A 19,699-nucleotide genomic window follows, 5' to 3' on the forward strand; every position below is an offset into this window, starting at 1 on the left:
ATTTTTCAGTAGCATGGTCCATTTAATTTCCACTAGGGTGGTCCTGAAATGATGAAATTTCTCATCAAATAATAAATTTCAATGTCAAATTTAATCAAGTTTGGAACAAAAAAAAATTACGAAAAAAAATTGTATGACAAATAGAAAAAGGCAAGATACTTGTTCCAAACTGTAGTATGTCATTTAAAATGTTTTTTTTGTCTTGTTTTCTAGATTTTTTTTTAATGATTTAGGAACGGAAACTGAATGTACCACGCTAGTGCAAAATTTATTCCTAGATGCCTCTGAAACATTCAAATAGGTTGAATAAGGTTTTATAGCGATTTGCGATACATTTCCCATGTCAATTGTAAGCATTACATAGAAATCTATCGGTATCAAAAAAAAAAGAAAAAAAAACAACTCAGTCACAGAAAGTCGAAAATTTTTTCGAGATAACATCAGATCTCGACGTTTTACCCTCATCCGTGCCAGAATTTTTTACCCATTACAGTCCCTGGAGTGTCAATTTGACACTCCTGACTAGAACTAATATATCTCTCTTGTTTCCTAAACGATTTTTACAATATTTATAGTTTCGGAAACCTTGTCATGTAACTCATTTATCATATTTGTGTAAAATATCGCAGCGCATATGTAATTACACCACAAAAATCGGTATTAAAATGGCTTTCTGGGGAGTATAAATTTATTGTGAAAATCTCGCGTGACTATACTCAAAATCTTGTGCAAATTGAAACTATGTCTAAGAAATTCTGAGAAATTGCAAATTGACAAAAAGTTTTAAAAACAGATTCCCTTGAAAATTTGTCTAAAATCTATGTTTCGTATTTAGACAATCTAATAATGCGAAAATGTGCCGAATTTCGTCAACTTTCCGATATTTTTTTTTTTCAAAATATATCTTGTGTGACTTAAACAATTTTGACGATTCATGGATTGAAAAGTACGCTTTTCACATCACTTTTTACATTTTTTGTGGTCATTATCTTAAAATCTCTATCCTTGTGTGCAACGTATAGCTTCTTACTTCATCTATCTTGGACACTAAGTGAATTTGTTTTTGAGCATTCAGCAGCACTCTTTTTCCGGTGCATTTTTTTGGATTTTTTTTTCTTAGTCTTTGAATAACGCAAAACCGAAGTGTTGCAGCTGAATATTGTCTGAAAAACTTATTTGAGTTACAATGTTACGATGTAAAAACTATAAATTTATAAAAAATCGATTGAGAATCAAGAGAGATATAGCGATTTTAAACGGGGAGTATCAAATTGACACTTAGGTCAGTCTTTTTAAGGGATTTCAGAGTTCGTCTATATAAAAATAATGATGTTAAAGTTCCCAAGATTTATTTCCAATAGTGTCATAGTGACACTCAAGAGCGGATTAGGGTTAAGACATGACTGAGCCTAAGCTATTTTAAGCATCAAAATTAAAATTTCGATTTTCCGGATTTCCTTCGGTCTTTCCATTGACGATTGTTAGGGTTAAATAACTGTAGCTTTGAGCCCTTTGAGGCACCTCTTAATCAAGTTCGACTTAGCTTACATTTTGCGGAAGTCAGGTTTTTGGCCAATCCACAAAATCTATGTCGTCGGTTTTTAAGATTTGATGATGATTCTTTTTCCATACATCCATTGCGACCCTAATGTTCAGGTAATAAATTTATCAACATCTCATACCGAATTACATTTTCATGCAATTCGCATGCAACCGCTTAAAAAAATCTCGCGTATCTGAAATTCTGGAGTTTCAATTTGACACTATGGGGTTAAAACGAGAATATTTTCCTTATACCTTTATATAGTTTAGAAATTTTGACGTTTTTCTGCCCCACGAAAAATTCAATAAAAAAAAATAAATTAAACAGCGGTCCGTCGCTGTCTACGCCTGGTTTGATATGCTTTCATCGACGCACTTGTCGACTTATACAACTGATTATTAAAAAATGACATTTCCCAATAGATTTTCAAGTGAACATCAAAATGACATTGCAAGTACTGAAGTGAAGAGATTTGAAACCGAAAAGTCTTTCTCCAGTGCCCAAAAACTGGTTCCAGCTAAGTGATCTTAGACCGTTAACGGTCGCCAAGTTGATTGGGATATCGCTGGTAACATAGTGCCCAATCAAGTGTAGCCGGAAATCTAACGAAATATTCCGGGTGAAGAAACCGAAAACTAAGAAGAAGGAAAAACATCCGAAGCAAACAGTTAAACCGCTCCGTTCGGTTTACGAAAAGGTTGAATGAATGAACGAAAACAATAGCGGCGATTCTTCACCATCTACGACGCCGTCACCCTGCACCACCACCTCGTCCACACCCTCATCTTTGTCCTCGATCCGTTCCTCGTCCAGTGCGTCATCACCGTCATCTTCCTCTTCATCCTCTTCGTTGGCTTCGGGTGGATCGCTCCGAGGGCTTGGCAGCGCTCTGCGACAACTTCAGCAACACCAACGCCGGAGAAATTTCCTGCACAACAGCCCGGCTTCGTCTCTATCGAGCCTATCGTTATCGCTGCCCCCGCCAAGTCCGTCGTCTTCAGCCAAACCGCCAACCTCATCTTCCACGATGCTTCTGACAAGTGATCGTCCCCATCTCCTGAATCACCTTGGCCAGCATCACCATCACCCGCATCATCATCAGCATCCCACGACAACGACAACGCTCATGGGATTCATCAAAGAGAACGAAATCTACAACAGCTGTTCTTCGTCGTCGACAACTTCGTCATCGTCTTCGTCGGGTGGTGGTGCGGGGGGTTTGGGTGGTGCAGTGAAGACGAATGCAGCCGGTGACAGCTCCTCATCGACCGCGAATGTCAGCGATACCTTGTCGTTGTCGCTGTCGTCGACGTCAACCTCAACGACATCTTCCGATGATGGGACCAGCAGCAGTGGTTGTTCTGTTGTTGTGGTTCCTCCCCCCAGTTCCACCATCCGAAGGGCCATCATCCCGCAACAGCATCCGAACAATGGCGGTGCGGCAGCGTCCAAGATGATGATGATGATGTCGATGCCGATGCCGGGAGATGATGTAAGGAAAATGCGATTTGTTTTTCACGGGGTGTCAAATTGCCCCGAAGGGTTAATTTTATGTGCATTATTGTGGGAGCGTTTTTCAAGTCACTACAACTACTTAGTAATCCATGAAGGTGCTGGTTACGTAAGGCGAGTTTTATTTTAAAGTGCGATTGCCTTAAAAAGTGTTTAAATTAATTTCTAGGCCGACATCTATCACAACATTCGCTTTAATTTGAGATCATCGATCAAATGTTACCTAAATAGGTCGTTCTTTTGAAAAGATATTGAAGAACAAAAAATTGTAGAACTTGGAAAATTTCACCCAGTATCGCTGAACTCGTGAGCCGATTTTTATTTTTTGTTATTTCAAAATTATTTGCACACTATCATAAAGGTTGTTTTTCAAGCTTCGTTGTTTTTTTTCTGTTAAAGTGGTTAAAAAAGAGACACATAATGTGACATTACAACGCGCCGAATGTTCCATAATTCCTCATTTTTGAATATGGTTTGTTGAAAAGTGACCTCATAATAAACTTAAAAAAAAGTAGATGTACCATTTTTTTAAATAAAAATATTTCATTCTTTTCTGATTTTCTTTATTTAACCCTTCAATGTATAGTTTGTCATAAAACAACACTAATCAAAATCCAAATATCTCGAAAATGCATGGATATTTTTGAGTGATGTATTCACAAAAAGTATTTTAGAGATTGTAAGAAATAAGCCCATGCTATTTTTTATAACGATATTTTAATGTATGGGTGAGATATCAAACAGTGCACAGTGGTGCAGAACATCAATCTAGCTGTACGAAATTAATAGCGCTCAGGGATGAAGAGATAGACATTTGATGTCTTTAGCAACATTGTTCAGTTTCACATGGAGCATATTTTAGTAGCAAAATTTTTGCCGAGGGGTCCACCGATAGCGAGATAAAAATGCTAACTTTTTTGTTTTTCAAATTAGGGCTTTGATGTCTTGGACAAAGTTGTTTATCTGATCAAAACACATAAGTTTGTTGAATATGTCAAAGTCCTATCACATCACCCTCAGGAGTTACACTGCACCACTGTGCAGTGTATGCGGAAAAATGGCAAAAATCAATCAAATTTATTGACTTTTTTGGAATTTTTTTTTTGTTTTTTGGAAAATCGCTGTTATTCCTTCAGATTTGCAAGTTCTTACAATTTTTTTTATTTTAATCTTAAAAAAACACCATCCTGCACTCAAGTAACAAGGTTTCAAAAAATGCAAAATCGTATTGGAATGAATATCAAATATTATTTTTAAACATTGATAGGCCATAACTTTTGTAATCCTCAAAATAACGACTTCAAACCTCAACTCAACAGTTTTGTTATTCGAATTAAAATGTTATTTTTTCACTGAATCAATAACGACTATCCTCCTTTTAAAAAAAAGTTATGCATTAAAGGGTTTGAGAAGATTTTAACAATCTTGATCATTCGTCTTCTGAATAATATGAATCGGATCTTTAGTAGTTTGACGCTTGGAAAGGGTTCATACTAGAAAATATTTTAGTATGAATCAGTCTTTAAACATAAAAAAGTTCTTCGAGAAGGTAACAAAGGCTACATAAGTTTAACAGGCAGACTTCCCAAATAATTTGTTCTACCATTAATTGGGTAAACGACTTCAAAAACACCATTTTTAGAAACAAACTTTAAACACCTGAACGTTGGAAAAACGAAATCTGACTATAACAACTGTTAGACAAGTGATTTTACACAATTTAAACCAAACTCTGAACAATGCTCATTGTAAAAATTTTTGAAACTAATAATTCCAGTACCCTTGAGGAAGACCACCAAAATGGTCGAAACGTCGGGCATTTCGAACAGAAAGTTGTTTGCTCCAAATCCAAGACCGAAAAATAGCCAAAAATAAAACAATAAGCATCAAAAACGGTCGATAACATAAACCTAATTTAGAAACAATATCAGGAAAATCGATTATTTCATCGAAAATAGCTAAGAGGTGTTGGAAATTTGAGATTAGCTAGCAATTCGGCTCTATTTAGTGTTAGTTGGTCAATTTCCTCGTGGGTTTCTAGACAGCTCGACCGGCAAATAGAATATACTTATTGGGACCGTGACCAGTCAAAGTGACTGGTAAAGGGGAAATTTTTTATAACATAATATTTTTAACTTTTTTTTTCTTTTGATATTATTTTGTGACTTATTCAATACAAATTTTGTTATAAAATGGAAATATTTTTTCACCATGTGTGCACGCAATCAACTCATTTTGGCATAGTGGAAGTTTTTCAACATGTTGCTTATAATCATACCTGATATTATAAGTTTTAAAGCATATTTTTTCTATAAGTAGAGCAATTTGCCATGGGTGCACAAATTCACTGCCATTCTTCCATAATCAAATAAAAAAAATCCGATCTTCAGTTTTCATTTTACTACTTCAATAAAAATTGAATTAAATTTCCAACCCACCCTAACATTATCGTTATCGGCATTGAATGACTAAAATGTGAGATCAAATTAAATATCACGGATATGGAGAGCGATCTATGTTTTTTAATAAAATCGACCTCCTCTTTAAAATAATATAATTAGCTTTGCTCCAGTGTGCATACAAAATCCGGAAATGTTCAATCATGGCTAAATCATTTTAAATATGATGACGTCAAATGAAATATGATTTAAAAATCAACTATATCAATTCTTAATTGAATACGAAGCAGAAATGTATTAAAAATATGCTAATTTACGCGACATAGCTGTCAGTTATTTTCAATGAAAATGTTCTTACGATCTTTTGCATCTTCTATTTGGCGCTAACGTCTATTGGAGAGAGATAGCTACCATATCTCTTGTTGAGGATTTCTTTTGAACTTCTAAACTTTTAACGCTTTTACCGAAAAATTTTCTGAGAAAATGCATAAGGTGGCAAAAAAAGGTTATTTTGCTACTTTTGATTTGCACGCCCATCCAGAGCAGTGCAAAACGTCGCCAAAACCAAATTGCACTCCAAAATAAGGAAGTAATCAAACGTCCTAAATTCAAATCCTTTTGTAAAATTTATTCATTGAAGTAATGAAACCAAGATTTTACCTAACATAGAATATTTACATGTGTGTTAATCGTTTGCAGCCAATAACTCAATTTTGTTTATAGATATTGGTTCAAAATTTTATTTATTACACAGAAAATTTTGAAAATATTTGATTTGTATAAGGAATCCTTTAGTAACAAATTAGAGAATTAACTTTTAACGATGTTTGAATCATGGAATTTGTTCTAAAATCTGGTCAATTTAGCTTATTTGATTTGATTTGTTTTTTTTTTATAAAAAAAGCCTTCGATTTGCTAAAAACAAAACTTATTCTATGCTCAAACCGAATATGTTAAATTTACCAAACTCTCGAGCATATTGAAAGAGTTTAACCATTAATGAACTGTTAATAAATTAAAATTTTAAAAGTAAAATAACTGATTGAAGTTTAGCGGTTCAAAACTGATAGATACTTGCAATCTCGATCCAAACTCAAGTTAAAGTTTGAAGTTTGGCTCTTGATAAAACTGCAATAATAATATTATTAAATTTTTCAACGGGATATACGTTTCTTTATCCGCAAATACTTTTTGTAAAAATGAATTCCTTAAATTAATGCTCTGTGAATGTTTTTTTTCTAATATAAAAACCTTTGGTTACTAATTTGAAATTTTGAAATTAAAAATCAAAACTATAAGCCAGCGAGCTCTTGTAATTTGTAATCTGAATTTTGAATATTAATTCTGTATCTATTAATTCTGTATCTGAATTCTGAATATAAATTTTGGTTCAGAATTCAAATACAACATCAATATTCTAAACTCAGATTGAGCTCATAAATGAGTTAAAATTTTCAAGATGACTTATTATGAATATTCGAGTTTTGGATCGATTTCTGAACGATTTCTGAATGTAGAATTCCAGATCAATATTTCAATATGGGCCAAGAATTGAAATTTGTTTCAGACCCCTCAATCATCATTCTAGTATTTTATATTTGACGTTTTGGGCTTCAATCTGAATTCATTATTTTTTTATACATTTAATCTGATTTAAAATATAAATTTTGAATGATGAATCTTATTTTAACTCTTTAATTCTGAATCGCCATTTTGAAGTTTTGAATTCTGCAAAAGAGTTAATTTAAAGAACGGATCTGAATATCTAACATCTGATCTCAGGTTGATTTCTAAAGCGATGTTAATTTAGAGTCCGGGCATTTCATTTCGGCGATAACTACATTTCTAGAGTTCGGATATGCAAAATTGGCATCGTTGTGTTGGTAATGGAAAGGACTACCTTAATTTTTTTTTCAGATTTTCAGAAAAGAATACGATGCAAAGGACATGATAAAAACATGTTTGCACTATCACCTCGGAAATATTCCATTGTCGACTTGAAAACTCATAAACTGTTGATTTTTGCTGAATTTTTTTTGGACCAAATAAATAAGAAGTATAAGGAGACTCACGTTTTTCGATCAAATGAATAGTTTATAAAATATATGCGTTTGTAACTGCCCGGATTCTAAATGATCATGGCCTTAAAATATTTTTTTTTCATATTCGGTAAATAATTTTTTTAATGCATATGAGTTTCAAAAATTGTGGATAAAATTTTGAAAAAAAAAATGCAAAACCAAATTTGAATAACAATTTCAAAACACCTCTTCAATTCTATTTTTTACGATGATCCGAAATGAAAATCAAAAATCCTACCTAAACTAGATAGTTTCCAAAAATTAATTTCCATGATCGAGTGAGAAAATTTTGGAAATATGTAGCAGAATTCTGAACCTGGGATTTGTTTTCGAGGTTTCAGTATCAGTTCAGGCCGAGTAAAGATGGCTAATCTTGAATAACCTTACTCAATCATCAAAATTTGATTAGGAAATAAAAAAATCGAGTATAGAGTAGAACACCTCGTCTGTTTTTCCTGGACCCTCATGGGATAATAAGTTTTTTTTTTAAATTTTTTTTTAATAACTTTTTTGTTTTATCAGATACGAAGTTATGATCTTCGACAAAGTTATTCAGTGGAATATTTCTTTGAAAAAATATGTATTGTCATTAAAACCTTGACCAGGCTAGGTTCCACAAAAGAAACAAAAATGATGTTGATTTTCTGTACAAAAGATTAAATTTTCCAATACAAACCTAAAAGTTCAAATTTACTCATGTAAATCGTGGATGAGTTTTTTTTTACTTTTTATCACCAGATAAAAAAAAATCAAAAATGACCCCAAATCGACTCAATCCAATGCCTTTTTCAGCATTTTTATTTAAAAAATTGCATAGATCAAACATCTACGAAATATGCGTCATTTAGATTCGAGTCTCGATATTTACATATTTTAAGAGTTCTTTCACTAAGCTTGGATTGTTCCAAAATTTATTTGATACGATTTTCTTAAATTTCGTGTAAAGTAAATATTATATTAATAACCAGTTCATTTTTTTTTTGTGGTAGAAAAATTCGACTGGAAATATGCTTTTTTTTCGGAGATATTTTTCGGCTTGCAGTCTTGGTTTTAGCAAAAACGACGTAATGATTTACGTCGATACACTACACCTTATATCTAAAAACACGAATCAAATTAAATTATTCGGAAAACAGATAAAAAGACAGCTATACACGACCAGCCGAGTCGACACTCACAAGACGAACGTCTTTTTTCGGTAAGAAAGCATAAATTATGATCAGCAGAACTAACTAAATAAACATTATTTTAGTCCCTGAAGAAGATCCAATAAGGATCGAAACGTTAGAAACGTAAATCAATACGTCGTTTTTTTGCTAAAAATAAGACTGCAAGCCGAAAAAACTCCTTGAAAAATAACCAATTCATCTAAAAAAAACTCAAAAAAAAAGTAGAAAGGAGCACCCTCTGGAGTCTGCATTTTTTTTTTAAATATTGAGCGTTTAGCTACTGGTTTGTTTCGTTTTTATGTTAAAACAATCAGTAAAGAAACAGTTTACCTCGTGAAGGTTCAGTTGCTGTTTTCAAGTTATTTCACTCAAACTGATTTTTTTTACCTTAGAAAGTTTTCATCTCTTGTGATATAAATTTGCCGGAGTCTCATGGATCTCACCGACCACAATAAAATGTCATTCGGCGATTTTTTTTCTTACAGTTTTGAAATGCTTTTCCAACTTTTTTTTTAAATGAGATTTAAATTTATCAACGATGCTATCAACGTTATCCAAAAGGTTCCACTGTATCCAAGCTTCGCATGCTCTCGCTAAAGAAAAGTGGAGAAAAAGCTACGCTCAAAGCTTCTGCTTGAATTATTTCAGAGCAGGGAAAGCTTTGGAATATTTCCTTCTCCAAAGCGCAAAGTTTTGCTTGGAAGTTGGGTGGAACTGGGTGGGAGTCTCGTTGTGAGACGCAAACTACACTACCAATAATAAGTATTTGTCTACTGAAAGGAAATTTATGGAAAAAGGCACCGTATACTTTAAAAACTTGAAATAAATGAACATTCTTACAAAGTATTCAAATAACTGTTTTATGATTATTTTCCTTTTAAATAATAAAATGATAAGAAAATAAATCAATAAGATGAGGTTGTCATAACTATTAATGTTTGGTTAAATTTGTATTATTTCAATTGTATAACTTACGATAAAAAATAATTATCTGTATGATGTAAGTAATCGTTTAAAGTAGGTATTAAATCGTGCTTTTACTTACATACATATGTACTTATGTTATTTTTTATTTTATTTACATGGTTTTCCGTCTCACGACATAACTCACTTATGTAACTAGGGCGGTTAAGAACTTTTTGAATATGTATATGTCCCAGAACTGCTTTTAAATAAAAAAAAACGATACCAGAATAGTTCTGCTTTACTTAAAAAGCATAAGTAATTATTTTGAAGAAACTCATAAACTGTAAAGTTTTTCTTTGCAAAAGTGTTGACTGGATTCAACAATGTTTCCCCGAAGCTTCCATTTAATTACATTTAGCGACAAAAGATTCCCGCTTGGAAAATCACATTGCCTGAAGCTCATTAACACCTTTCTACCCACAACTTTTCTCCTTTACAGAACAAGCAAATCAACCACAATGCTTCGCCGTTCCGGCGATGGGGCCAATCATCGCTGCGGTCTCGCTCCGGGGAACAGCGCACTCCCGGGTCCAGTTCACATCGGCGGCCCTCTTCCCTGGCCGCTTCCGAAAGCGACGTCTACACCAAATCGATTGACGATGATTACAGTTCCACCAAAAGTGGGTACAACCCTTATGGGGATGCTGCAAGTTCGGTGACAACGGATTCTGTTCCGACCTCAACGACGACGGGAACCGTCAGTGTGGGTCCAACTGGGGTCGCTTCTTGGGGCACCTCGTTCGAGAAACTGCTGGAAGATGCCGCCGGACTGCACACTTTTTCGGTTAGTTTCACCTGTTTTTGTTCAAGTTCAATTGCTTATAACGGTTTTTCTAATTTTAGGAATTTTTGAAGAAAGAATTTTCTGGGGAGAACATCTACTTCTGGACTGCTTGCGAGAAATACAGGCACCTAACGGATCGAGAAGAGAGGGCCAGGGAAGCCCAAGCCATCTTCACCAAGCATCTAGAATCGGGTTGTAGCGATCCGGTCAATGTGGACTCGATTGCCCGAAACATTGCCAAGGAAAACTTGCCCCAAGCGGAGCAAACCCTTTTCGCGGCAGCTCAGAAACAGATTTTCAACCTTATGAAGTTTGACAGCTACCAGAGGTTTATCAAGAACGATATGTACAAGGTGTGTCTGGATGCCGAGGCCAAAGGACAGCCGCTTCCATATCCGGGTGAGCTCCTAGATCCACTGCTAAAGACGAGCTTCACCATTCAAGCTTCCACCAAGCTGAAGAAATCCCTAAGCAATGCCGAGGATCGGCGGCGAAAGTCGTTGCTGCCCTGGCACCGTAAAACCCGCTGCAAATCCAAGGATCGAGGCGATCAGGAGCTGAAAAAGGACAGTGGCAGCGGGGGTAAATCGGGGTCCCTGTCCAACGGGGGTGGCAGTAGCAATACGCTGAAGGTCCTGTCGACCAATTCCACTAGTGATATTCATAGTTCTAGAAGTTCCTTGGCGAGGTAAGTGCTTTTTGTTATTTTTTTAAGTGTGGCTTTGTTTATGAGATCGGCTCGAATATTGGAGTATCAAATCTAGAAGGATAAGAATTTCTCTTCAGGAAAATTTAAAACTAAATTTAAAGTGCGTTTCAAAAGGGCGAACTTTAAGATAGTTCGGTGGATCCATCTCCGTTTTTACACATGTAACATTATTGTAATGTAGTTGTCTGCAACCATGCAACCAAGCCCCTGAGAAGGACCTGTCCAGAGGGGGAGGGAGGAGGGTTGAAACTGTAACGAATTAAAAAAAATCAGAATCAAATATTCAAATCATTATTTTTTCCCGAAAGTCATTAATGATTTTTTTTTAAATAGATGTTCTTTATACCGAATTAGAAATTTGCTTCAAAATAAATTTTAATTTACAAATTTGAAATCAAAATTTGCGAAACACTAGAAAACGACTAATAAAAAATAGAATTGAAATAAATAAATAATAATAAAGTTTATAATAAAACATGAATTTTAATCTTAGGACATAAAAATCAGTGCATAAATAGATAACATTCAAAATAAATCCAGATTTAAAAAGAAATTAAATCCAAGTTACAAAATTAATTTCAGATCATGATTTCTAACATGAATTTGGCAAAAAAAAACATCATTTATTCACGATTTGAAATTTGAATTCTCGTTAATGAAAATAATTATCCATTTTGAATTTAAGAGAAATTATTAAAAAATCACATACCTAGTAGCTTATTTAATTCAATTTGATAGAACGATGGATATACTAATTTTTGTTTCAAAAGTGCCAGTGCTCAAATTTCTGACTTTGATAAATTTTTATAAGGTACACCGGGGCAAGTGCAAACGGTTTTCACCATAGTTCAACTTTCACATGTCCTAGAAAAATATGTGTATGTTCAAAAATTTTCAATTATCGTTCGTTGCATCACTAAAATAGTTCTAAACGAATTCTCGTTGAAAGTGAAAAATAAAAAAATGTTGGTAAAAAGTAACGGTGCTTTTGTGAAAAAATTTCAAAATTTGCACTTGCCCCGTTTATGGGGGCAAGTGCAAACGCAATACTTTTTCCTAACTAATTCACAGATGAGTCAGTGTATCGGTCCTAAAATTAATTGAATACATGTTCCGGTACGTTTTATCAACTTTTATTCATATATTTGCTGTTTTTTTGCAATATTGATAACTTTTTGGAACTCTATTTTTGGTGACTGTTGTTTTAAGCGAAAGACCTTCATTTATTAAGGCATTACGGAACTTTGAACATCCGCTTCAGATACACGCTTTAGATACCCCTTCTGACCATTTTAATATAATGCTGAACCATTTTGGTGATGAATTTTCTGAAATGGCTGATGTTACATGGCTTAAAGGTGCGTTTGCACTTACCCCGGTAGTGCCGTTTGCACTTGCCCCGCAGTGTGGCTTAACAAGAACGAATATTATTTTCTAAACTTTCGGGGTGTACTGAAAATTTATCATAAATTTTCTGCTTTTACTTGAATATCGGTCCCAAACACTCACCTTTTAACGAAAATTCGGATTTGAATGCCCTTTTTTGTAGCCAAAATATGCAAAACAAAAACACACTGTTCATGTCTAGTACGTACTTGAATTCGTGTGTGATCGAACAGTGCCGTGTTTTTAGTGGAAAATTTAAAGAAAGTTTAGTTTATCTATGTCAGATTGTTCGTTTGGGTCTAAACAACAATTTTTAGAAGAAGAAATATTTTTTACTTTTTTTTGTAACAGAGAAAAGTTGAGCGTTTGCACTTGCCCCGAGTTTGCACTTGCCCCGGTGTACCTTATTTGATTTTTTCAGTTCTGTATCAAAATAAAAGGTCATGTCTTGGCAGTTTGCAATATTGACTTTATATACAGACTCCGTTCGTTTTTGGCAACATTCGATTTTGGCGACATCCGATTTTGCCACATGTGCCAAAATCAAACGGATATTTGGAACGTCATTTCCATATAGCTTTCGCTATAACATGACCAATATAATTTAGACCAGCACCATAAAAACGTTTTGACGTTCTTGAATGTTGATAAAATATAACAACAATAACAACAAATTTGACAAATTTATAAAGCACTCAAAAATGACGAAAAGCATAAAAAATTCAAAAAACTTTAAAATAAATACAAACAAAAGAATATAAATGTCCAGAAAATATTTAAAAAAGATGCAAATGACAGATATAACAAATATGATAAAAATAAAAACATTCTAGACATAACAAAAAAAAGTTCTAAATGTGTCTAAAACATGATAAAAATAAACAAAAAATGACTGAAAATGTTCAAAAATTTATGAAAATTTGTTATGAATATTGACAATGGTTTATTTTAATTTATAGGTTAATAAAAGTTGACCAAAGAAAAACCGTTCGATTTAGTCAACAAAAAATTCTCGTGCGTGTTGCCAAAAATGAAAGGGGCTTGTTTTTATATGTAGTATTTAATACTTCTATTTATGTACTGACAAAGTCAAGGTTGGAAATTGATTTCTTGAACAATCATTGAGAAACCGATAAAAACATGAATATGGAATTCTAAGTACTTATTTTAAACGCTAAAACACAAACAAATACAATTTTAGTTGATATTGTGCATAAATATTTGTCCAACTTCAAATTACTCATCGAACTTTCCATAGATTCGTTTAAAATCAAGAACGATAAAACAAAATAAAATAATAAAATTGAAAAATAAAGTTAAGATCTGGATATGTTGTCGCCGTCAATTTCAATAATGGGACAAGGACAATTGATACAAATAGGGTTTTTCTTTAAAAATCCTTTTGGATAGTTTCTGAGAAAATGATGTTTTCAGAACACAAGATTTCAGAATTGAGGAACAAAGATAAAATTATTTAAACAAATCAAATATTTAAATAGTGGGAAGGGACTGTTCAATTCGAAAAAAATTGTTTGAAAATAAATAAACTTAATGGAACATGATGGAAAAGATTAGTTTTTAGAAGGATTTTTTTTTTCAATAAAAACATCTTATCATTTCAAAATCTTAATTATAAAATATAACAGCATTTCATGTGCCTATGTTTAAATGATTGTGATTTGAAAGATTTTAGCTTCTTGCACTCGAAGCTTTTGTCAGATTTTGTTTTTCAAATCTAGTTTTGGTAATATATATTTATTGGTTTAAAAATAAATCAGAATGACTAGGTGTAACGTTTGTTTTTGCTAATTTTGTTGACTATCGTAAGGGGTAGGCTTATGTCACTTGGCTACCAGCTTGTTGATGTGTTAAATTAGTATTTGATGAGTGTAATTTGATGTTTAAATGATTGATTTCAAATTCTGAAATAGTTCGGTTGTTACAGTTATTAAAGAAACCTCATTTAAGAGGTAATATGTGTGAGGTAGTGTACTAAATTCCGCCGGAGGCGAGTCAACTTTCTGACGTATTTGTTAACAATTATTTTTAAGTAGGTACCTTCTGGGATCAAGTAATTTTCCGTTTCTACGATAAATTCAAGTAAAAATTTGCAATAAAAACAGGAATCTCCGTATCATCTTTACAGAAAAATTAAAAAAAAAATCAGCTAGGTTCTCAAGTAACGAAAATATTATAATTTTTGAGCATCACGAAACAAGCTCTTATGATCATAAAAAAAACCTTGATCTATAGTGTAAGCAATGCAACATGATGTACACATTGTTTCTCAATTTTTACCATTATAAAATTTTTGATTTTTTACTTTTATAAATTTTAAAACACGTTTTTACTTAAATTTGTTGACTCGAGGCATATAGAGCACCACTGATCAAGACACGATGAGCATTTTCTGCCGTGGAATCTAGCAGTAAATTAAAATTGATTTATAGAGTCACAACTTGACTAGTTTACATCCGACGATTGAGCCTATTAGTAAGGTGTCGGAGAGGTAACCAAAAGACTAGAGTTTGATTTCTGTTCGAGGTGATTTTTTTTCCATTTACAATTCATGATCGATTTGTTAGATTGTTACATTATACGGCTAGTAGCATCATCCGCCAAACAAAGCACCAGAAACATAATGTATGAGCGTGTGTGAATTGTATGTATTCTACAAACAGACCTAGATTATTGTGATATTGCTTTGTTTGATGAATCTACGACTCACCTGACTTCATTGAGTTAAATTCGCTGCTAGATTCCCCGGCAGAAAATTCTCATCGTGCCTTGATTAATGGTGCTTATACTGCCCCAGGGTGGGAGGGGGGTAGGGGGTTCTCATTATGCCCCTACAGTGGCCGGTTTTCAGCTTTTGGCAAAGTTTTTAAAAATGCATTTTTTAACGTTTTCATCTAGTTTTTCAAGTTTCAGCCCGTTAGGAAAAAGGCTTTTTAAGTGTCTGAACACGAAACAATAATGTAACCTTCATATTTTGGCTATTTTCTATGGTTAAATAAGCGTTTTCCTTAAGGTGGCCATTATGCCCTTATCTCCCCTATTTCATATTTTTCCTAAATCTTGCCAAAATGGCAACATTTATCGATTTAGATTTTATCCAGTTTATTTTTAAAACACTGACATTTGAAAAATTGGTTGATCACAATCATTGGGACGTTTTTTTAAGAAATTGATCTGATCTTAAACGATCTATACAAAGCTTTCAGAAAATAAGGCAGATGATAAGGAATCTTCTTGCATGATCTTGCACAACTTGGAGAGAGGCCTGATAAATCAGTAACGTGAAGGTAGGGTACGGTACTGATTTGGCTTAAACATCATGATATGAACTATCTTCCTGATGTTTTATAGAAGAGCCTTCCCGCGGACCTTCTGTTGTTCAGCACTTGGGCAGTGGAAAGGAGAGATCTGTACTACTTGCTGGTAGAACTTGGAAAACTTTATTTCTATCTAATTCGCTACTATCAATACCAAACCATTTCCATGGTCACGATTACTAATTGTTTATTCATTATAAAGAAATATCATGCGTGTGTTGCTATTTATCTCATCGATTGCTTCGATGAGACGAATCTGAACACTCCTCCACGCATTTCGTAGCTTTCTATCTGTCTCCGGCGGCTCCTCCTGAAGATGGGGCTACTCCTCTTCAACTCACGCTCTCGCCCGTGTTGCAACTCGATGACCTTCCATGGCACTAGTTCGACGACCTTCACCGAGATCTGGCACGACGACCTTACAGTGGCTTCCAGTCCGACGACCTCCCAATGACTTTGACTTGATGACCTCCCATGGCTCTGGTCTCGGTGATCTTTCTGCAGCCCGAAGCTTCCCTTCCACCTTAACGTCTTTCCTGAGGCCTGCGCCTCCAAGTGGTTTCCGCTCGAAGACCTCCACTTGGCTTTCCGGTCCGACAACCTTCCATGGCCACCAACTTGGCGACCTTCCGTGGTACCCCGCTCGCAAGTCCACCAGTGACTTCTGGTTCGACGACCACCACCTGGTTCTTGACTTGACGACGTTCCATGATACCGGCTCGCCTATCTTCCATGGCTTTCGGTTCGACGACCTACCAGTGGCTCTGGTCCTACGACCTTCCATGGCACCGGTTCGACGACCTCCTAGTGGCTCCGATCCGACTACCTTGTTTGGTTCCGACGCCTCTCCAATGGCACGACGACCTTCCTATGGATTCCGGTCAGCTCGCAATCGATTCGGCTCAACGACTTCCCTTGGCACCTGTCCGACGACTACTGTTTTTCTTGGCTTGTCGACCTCCACCTGGCTTCCCGACCTTCCAGATGGCTCCTGGTCCTACAACCTTCCACGTTTCCCGGCTCGTTGACTTCCTTTGGCTTCGGCTCGTTGTCCTTCCAACGGCTTCCTAGCTGGTCCACTGTCCACTCTTGATTCCGCTTCTCCTTTTTGCCACTAGTGCTGGGCCCATAACTTGTTGTTCGGCACTTAGAGCAGTGGAAAGGAGAGATATCCTGATAGCTTCTGAGTCATCAGATTACTTCTTAAAGTTCTGAAACATGGTCTTAAAGCGCGATGATGTCTCGTAGCGACCATGACATATTTTTTTTTTATTAGTCGTTAACCCAGGTGGTAAATCCAATTTACGGATTGCATTCCAAGGCGCGGCGAGCCACCGCGTCCCCCCAGTTTGCTACTCTGGGTCCATGGGTGCAATTGGACGACTCATGATACAATGCTAAGGAACACTGTACCCCCTACGCCATAAAGTCCACCTGGGGCCACTGCACTGACTTTTGTCCCCACCTCGAACTGTTTGACACACTTTGCTTCAATAGTGGGAGGTCAATTCGCGCTAGTGCGCTCCAAGGCAATACTCGTTTCCGAATCCTCTGTCAGCAATACCTCATTCTAACACAACTCGATGCGCAACCCCTCCTCTGACGAGTTAGGACCCGACATCTCATCGTGTGAATGAGGTCCCCATGTAGCGCAACTACAAGCTATGTGGATCTAGTCCAGGAAGTCCAGAAACACAAAGCGAGTTGTCGACGATACTTTCTCTGTTCGAACACGCGGATCAGGGGGGGATAAGCCTCCTAAGCCAGACTCCTCCGAACTCACAAGTAGTGTTGATTTAAGTCACCACTCAGCGCAACTACACAATCTTCAAGTTGGGTGCTTTACTCCCCGAAGCGCAGATCGAGCTGTAGACCGCCCTCATCAGGTCGCACTCGCGGTTCGGGCGCATCAATTCCCGAAGCGTGTGTCGAACCCTGACACCTCCGGCTTAAACTGTGCCTCTCTGACACTGACGTGTAAAACACGTCCCTAAGTGATCGGCCTACCATTGGCCACCACTATGCGCATCTACTCGTTTTGCGAGTCGGGTCTATACCCAACGAAACGCAAAACGAGTTGGCGATCGCTCTCCCTCCGGTCACGTCCGTATTTCAGGGCCATGACCCCCCGAAAGCGTATTGGACCTTCACCCTCACACCCAAGTACTGGTACCTAAGTACCCGGGTGCACCACTTCTTCCGCGTGGGTTTAGCAGACCCGTCGACGGCCTTTAATTGGTTTAGTGATAGTTCTCTTGGCCGTAAATCTGCAATACGCCGGACTTGCAGACACGTTTCCGCCGTGGACCACGAGGAGGTGAAACTACCAGCCCAGAGCCATGAAATATGAGTAAGGAAAAAGTGTAGGCCTGTTATAGATCATGCTTAACCTTTAAAAGCGTCCGGTTGTAAAAGCACCTTAAACGTGATGAACCTTTCCTCCTGGGTGTCAGCAAAATCAAGTTAGGGTAAGGATGTTGCGACAATGATGGTAACGTAGATCTCGTTGAACTGTTTGTACATAGAAAAGGTTCATCACATAAACCTTTAGAATTAAATGAAACTTTTCTTTCGAGCCATGAAAACGTTGGCCCGAGATCCGGTTCGAAGGATCAGGGAGTGATAGCAGAATGGTACGGGCCTTGGGGTTCACTATCGCTTCGTAGCCACGCTAGAACAGTGAGATTGTAGAGGTAGTAGATTTAGGAAAATGATACCAAATTCTTTCTAGGTGATAATGCTTCCAGCATTGGAGTGGTTGAAGATCTTTACAAGTTTTGCCACAAGATAGCGGTTAGAGCTTAGTTCGCCGGCTTCAAGGTTGATGTTTTGGTCAAAAACAGATCCCGAATTCTTCTTTGTCATGGTTTCAGATCGGTTTAAATGTGACTGTGGTGGTGGGTTTACGATCAGATTATGAATTTTTCAAACACCTGGGTTTGCTCAGATCTGCATCCCCGGAGCGTTGCGTTAGTCATCAGCTCGCCAAAGTTATCATACAAGACAACAATCTTGTAATAGGTAGCAATCTTTGACCAACGGTTGTGCCGTACGACGATGTTTGGCAGCAGACTTCTGCTTCAACTGATGCCGTTAGAATGAAAGAATTTTCATAGGTAAAGAACACGGTTGGACTTGAAAGTTAGTCCCAAAACCGGCACTTTTCGTCGTTGCACCGGGCTTCATTCCTGGAACATTCCGAAGGGATGATAGGCATGATATTTCGACCGTAATGTGACTTTAAAAAGCAATTTAAGATACTTTGGCCGAATTTGAAGAAGTGCTGCCTCTTAGCAATGTTCGTATGATAATCAAGGTATTTTTCGTAAAGAAAACCGCATGAAATATGGGTTTTGAAAACTATGTTGGAGAAAAACAATCCAAATACTGCATGACGTATTCGTCTCTCTTTTGATCTGGCTGACAACCAAAGGCGTAATATTTTAGCTCTTTTAAGAACAATTTTACGTAGTATCCTAGGAGTAGAGATGAGCATCTTTAATCTCGTGCAAGTAAAACCCTTGGAAGTTCTAGGATACGTCGCTATGACGTCGTAGTCCACTTCGAATCGAGTGTAGAATTTGACCTTGGTATATAGCCGAGATCGAAAAAAAACTTGCTTTACCAACACTTTATAAACAAGTGGACTGAGTATACTGTCTTAAGCAACTTTGCAAGTGAACCTTTCGTCGATTGTTTCTGGTCTTTGATTCCACTCGCTTTGAACTCTGAATTCGAGCCGGTCTAACCCTATTGATTTATACAAAGATTTCTTCTCTTTTGACCCATTCTTAAATAACATTTTGTGCTCCATT

General features: G+C 36.2%; 1 protein-coding gene across 5 annotated transcripts in view; it reads left to right on the plus strand.

Annotated features, from left to right (window-relative positions):
- The window catches only part of LOC129755306 (regulator of G-protein signaling loco-like), a 186,591-nt gene that overhangs the window by 162,455 nt on the left and 4,437 nt on the right, over positions 1–19,699 (plus strand). For 4 of the 5 annotated variants that reach the window (XR_008739228.1, XM_055751738.1, XM_055751734.1 and 1 more), the window contains 2 exons: positions 10,110–10,454; positions 10,514–11,142. Coding sequence is in view for 4 of the 5 variants with exons in the window: in XM_055751738.1 (XP_055607713.1) it covers positions 10,110–10,454; positions 10,514–11,142 (974 nt within the window). In the remaining variant the exon portion in view is untranslated. Of the gene's footprint in view, positions 1–1,965; positions 3,036–10,109; positions 10,455–10,513; positions 11,143–19,699 lie in introns of all 5 variants that reach the window. The other variant, XM_055751737.1, reaches the window with a different exon arrangement.

The sequence above is a fragment of the Uranotaenia lowii genome, chromosome 3 (assembly GCF_029784155.1).
Source record: "Uranotaenia lowii strain MFRU-FL chromosome 3, ASM2978415v1, whole genome shotgun sequence".
Classification (NCBI taxonomy): domain Eukaryota; kingdom Metazoa; phylum Arthropoda; class Insecta; order Diptera; family Culicidae; genus Uranotaenia; species Uranotaenia lowii.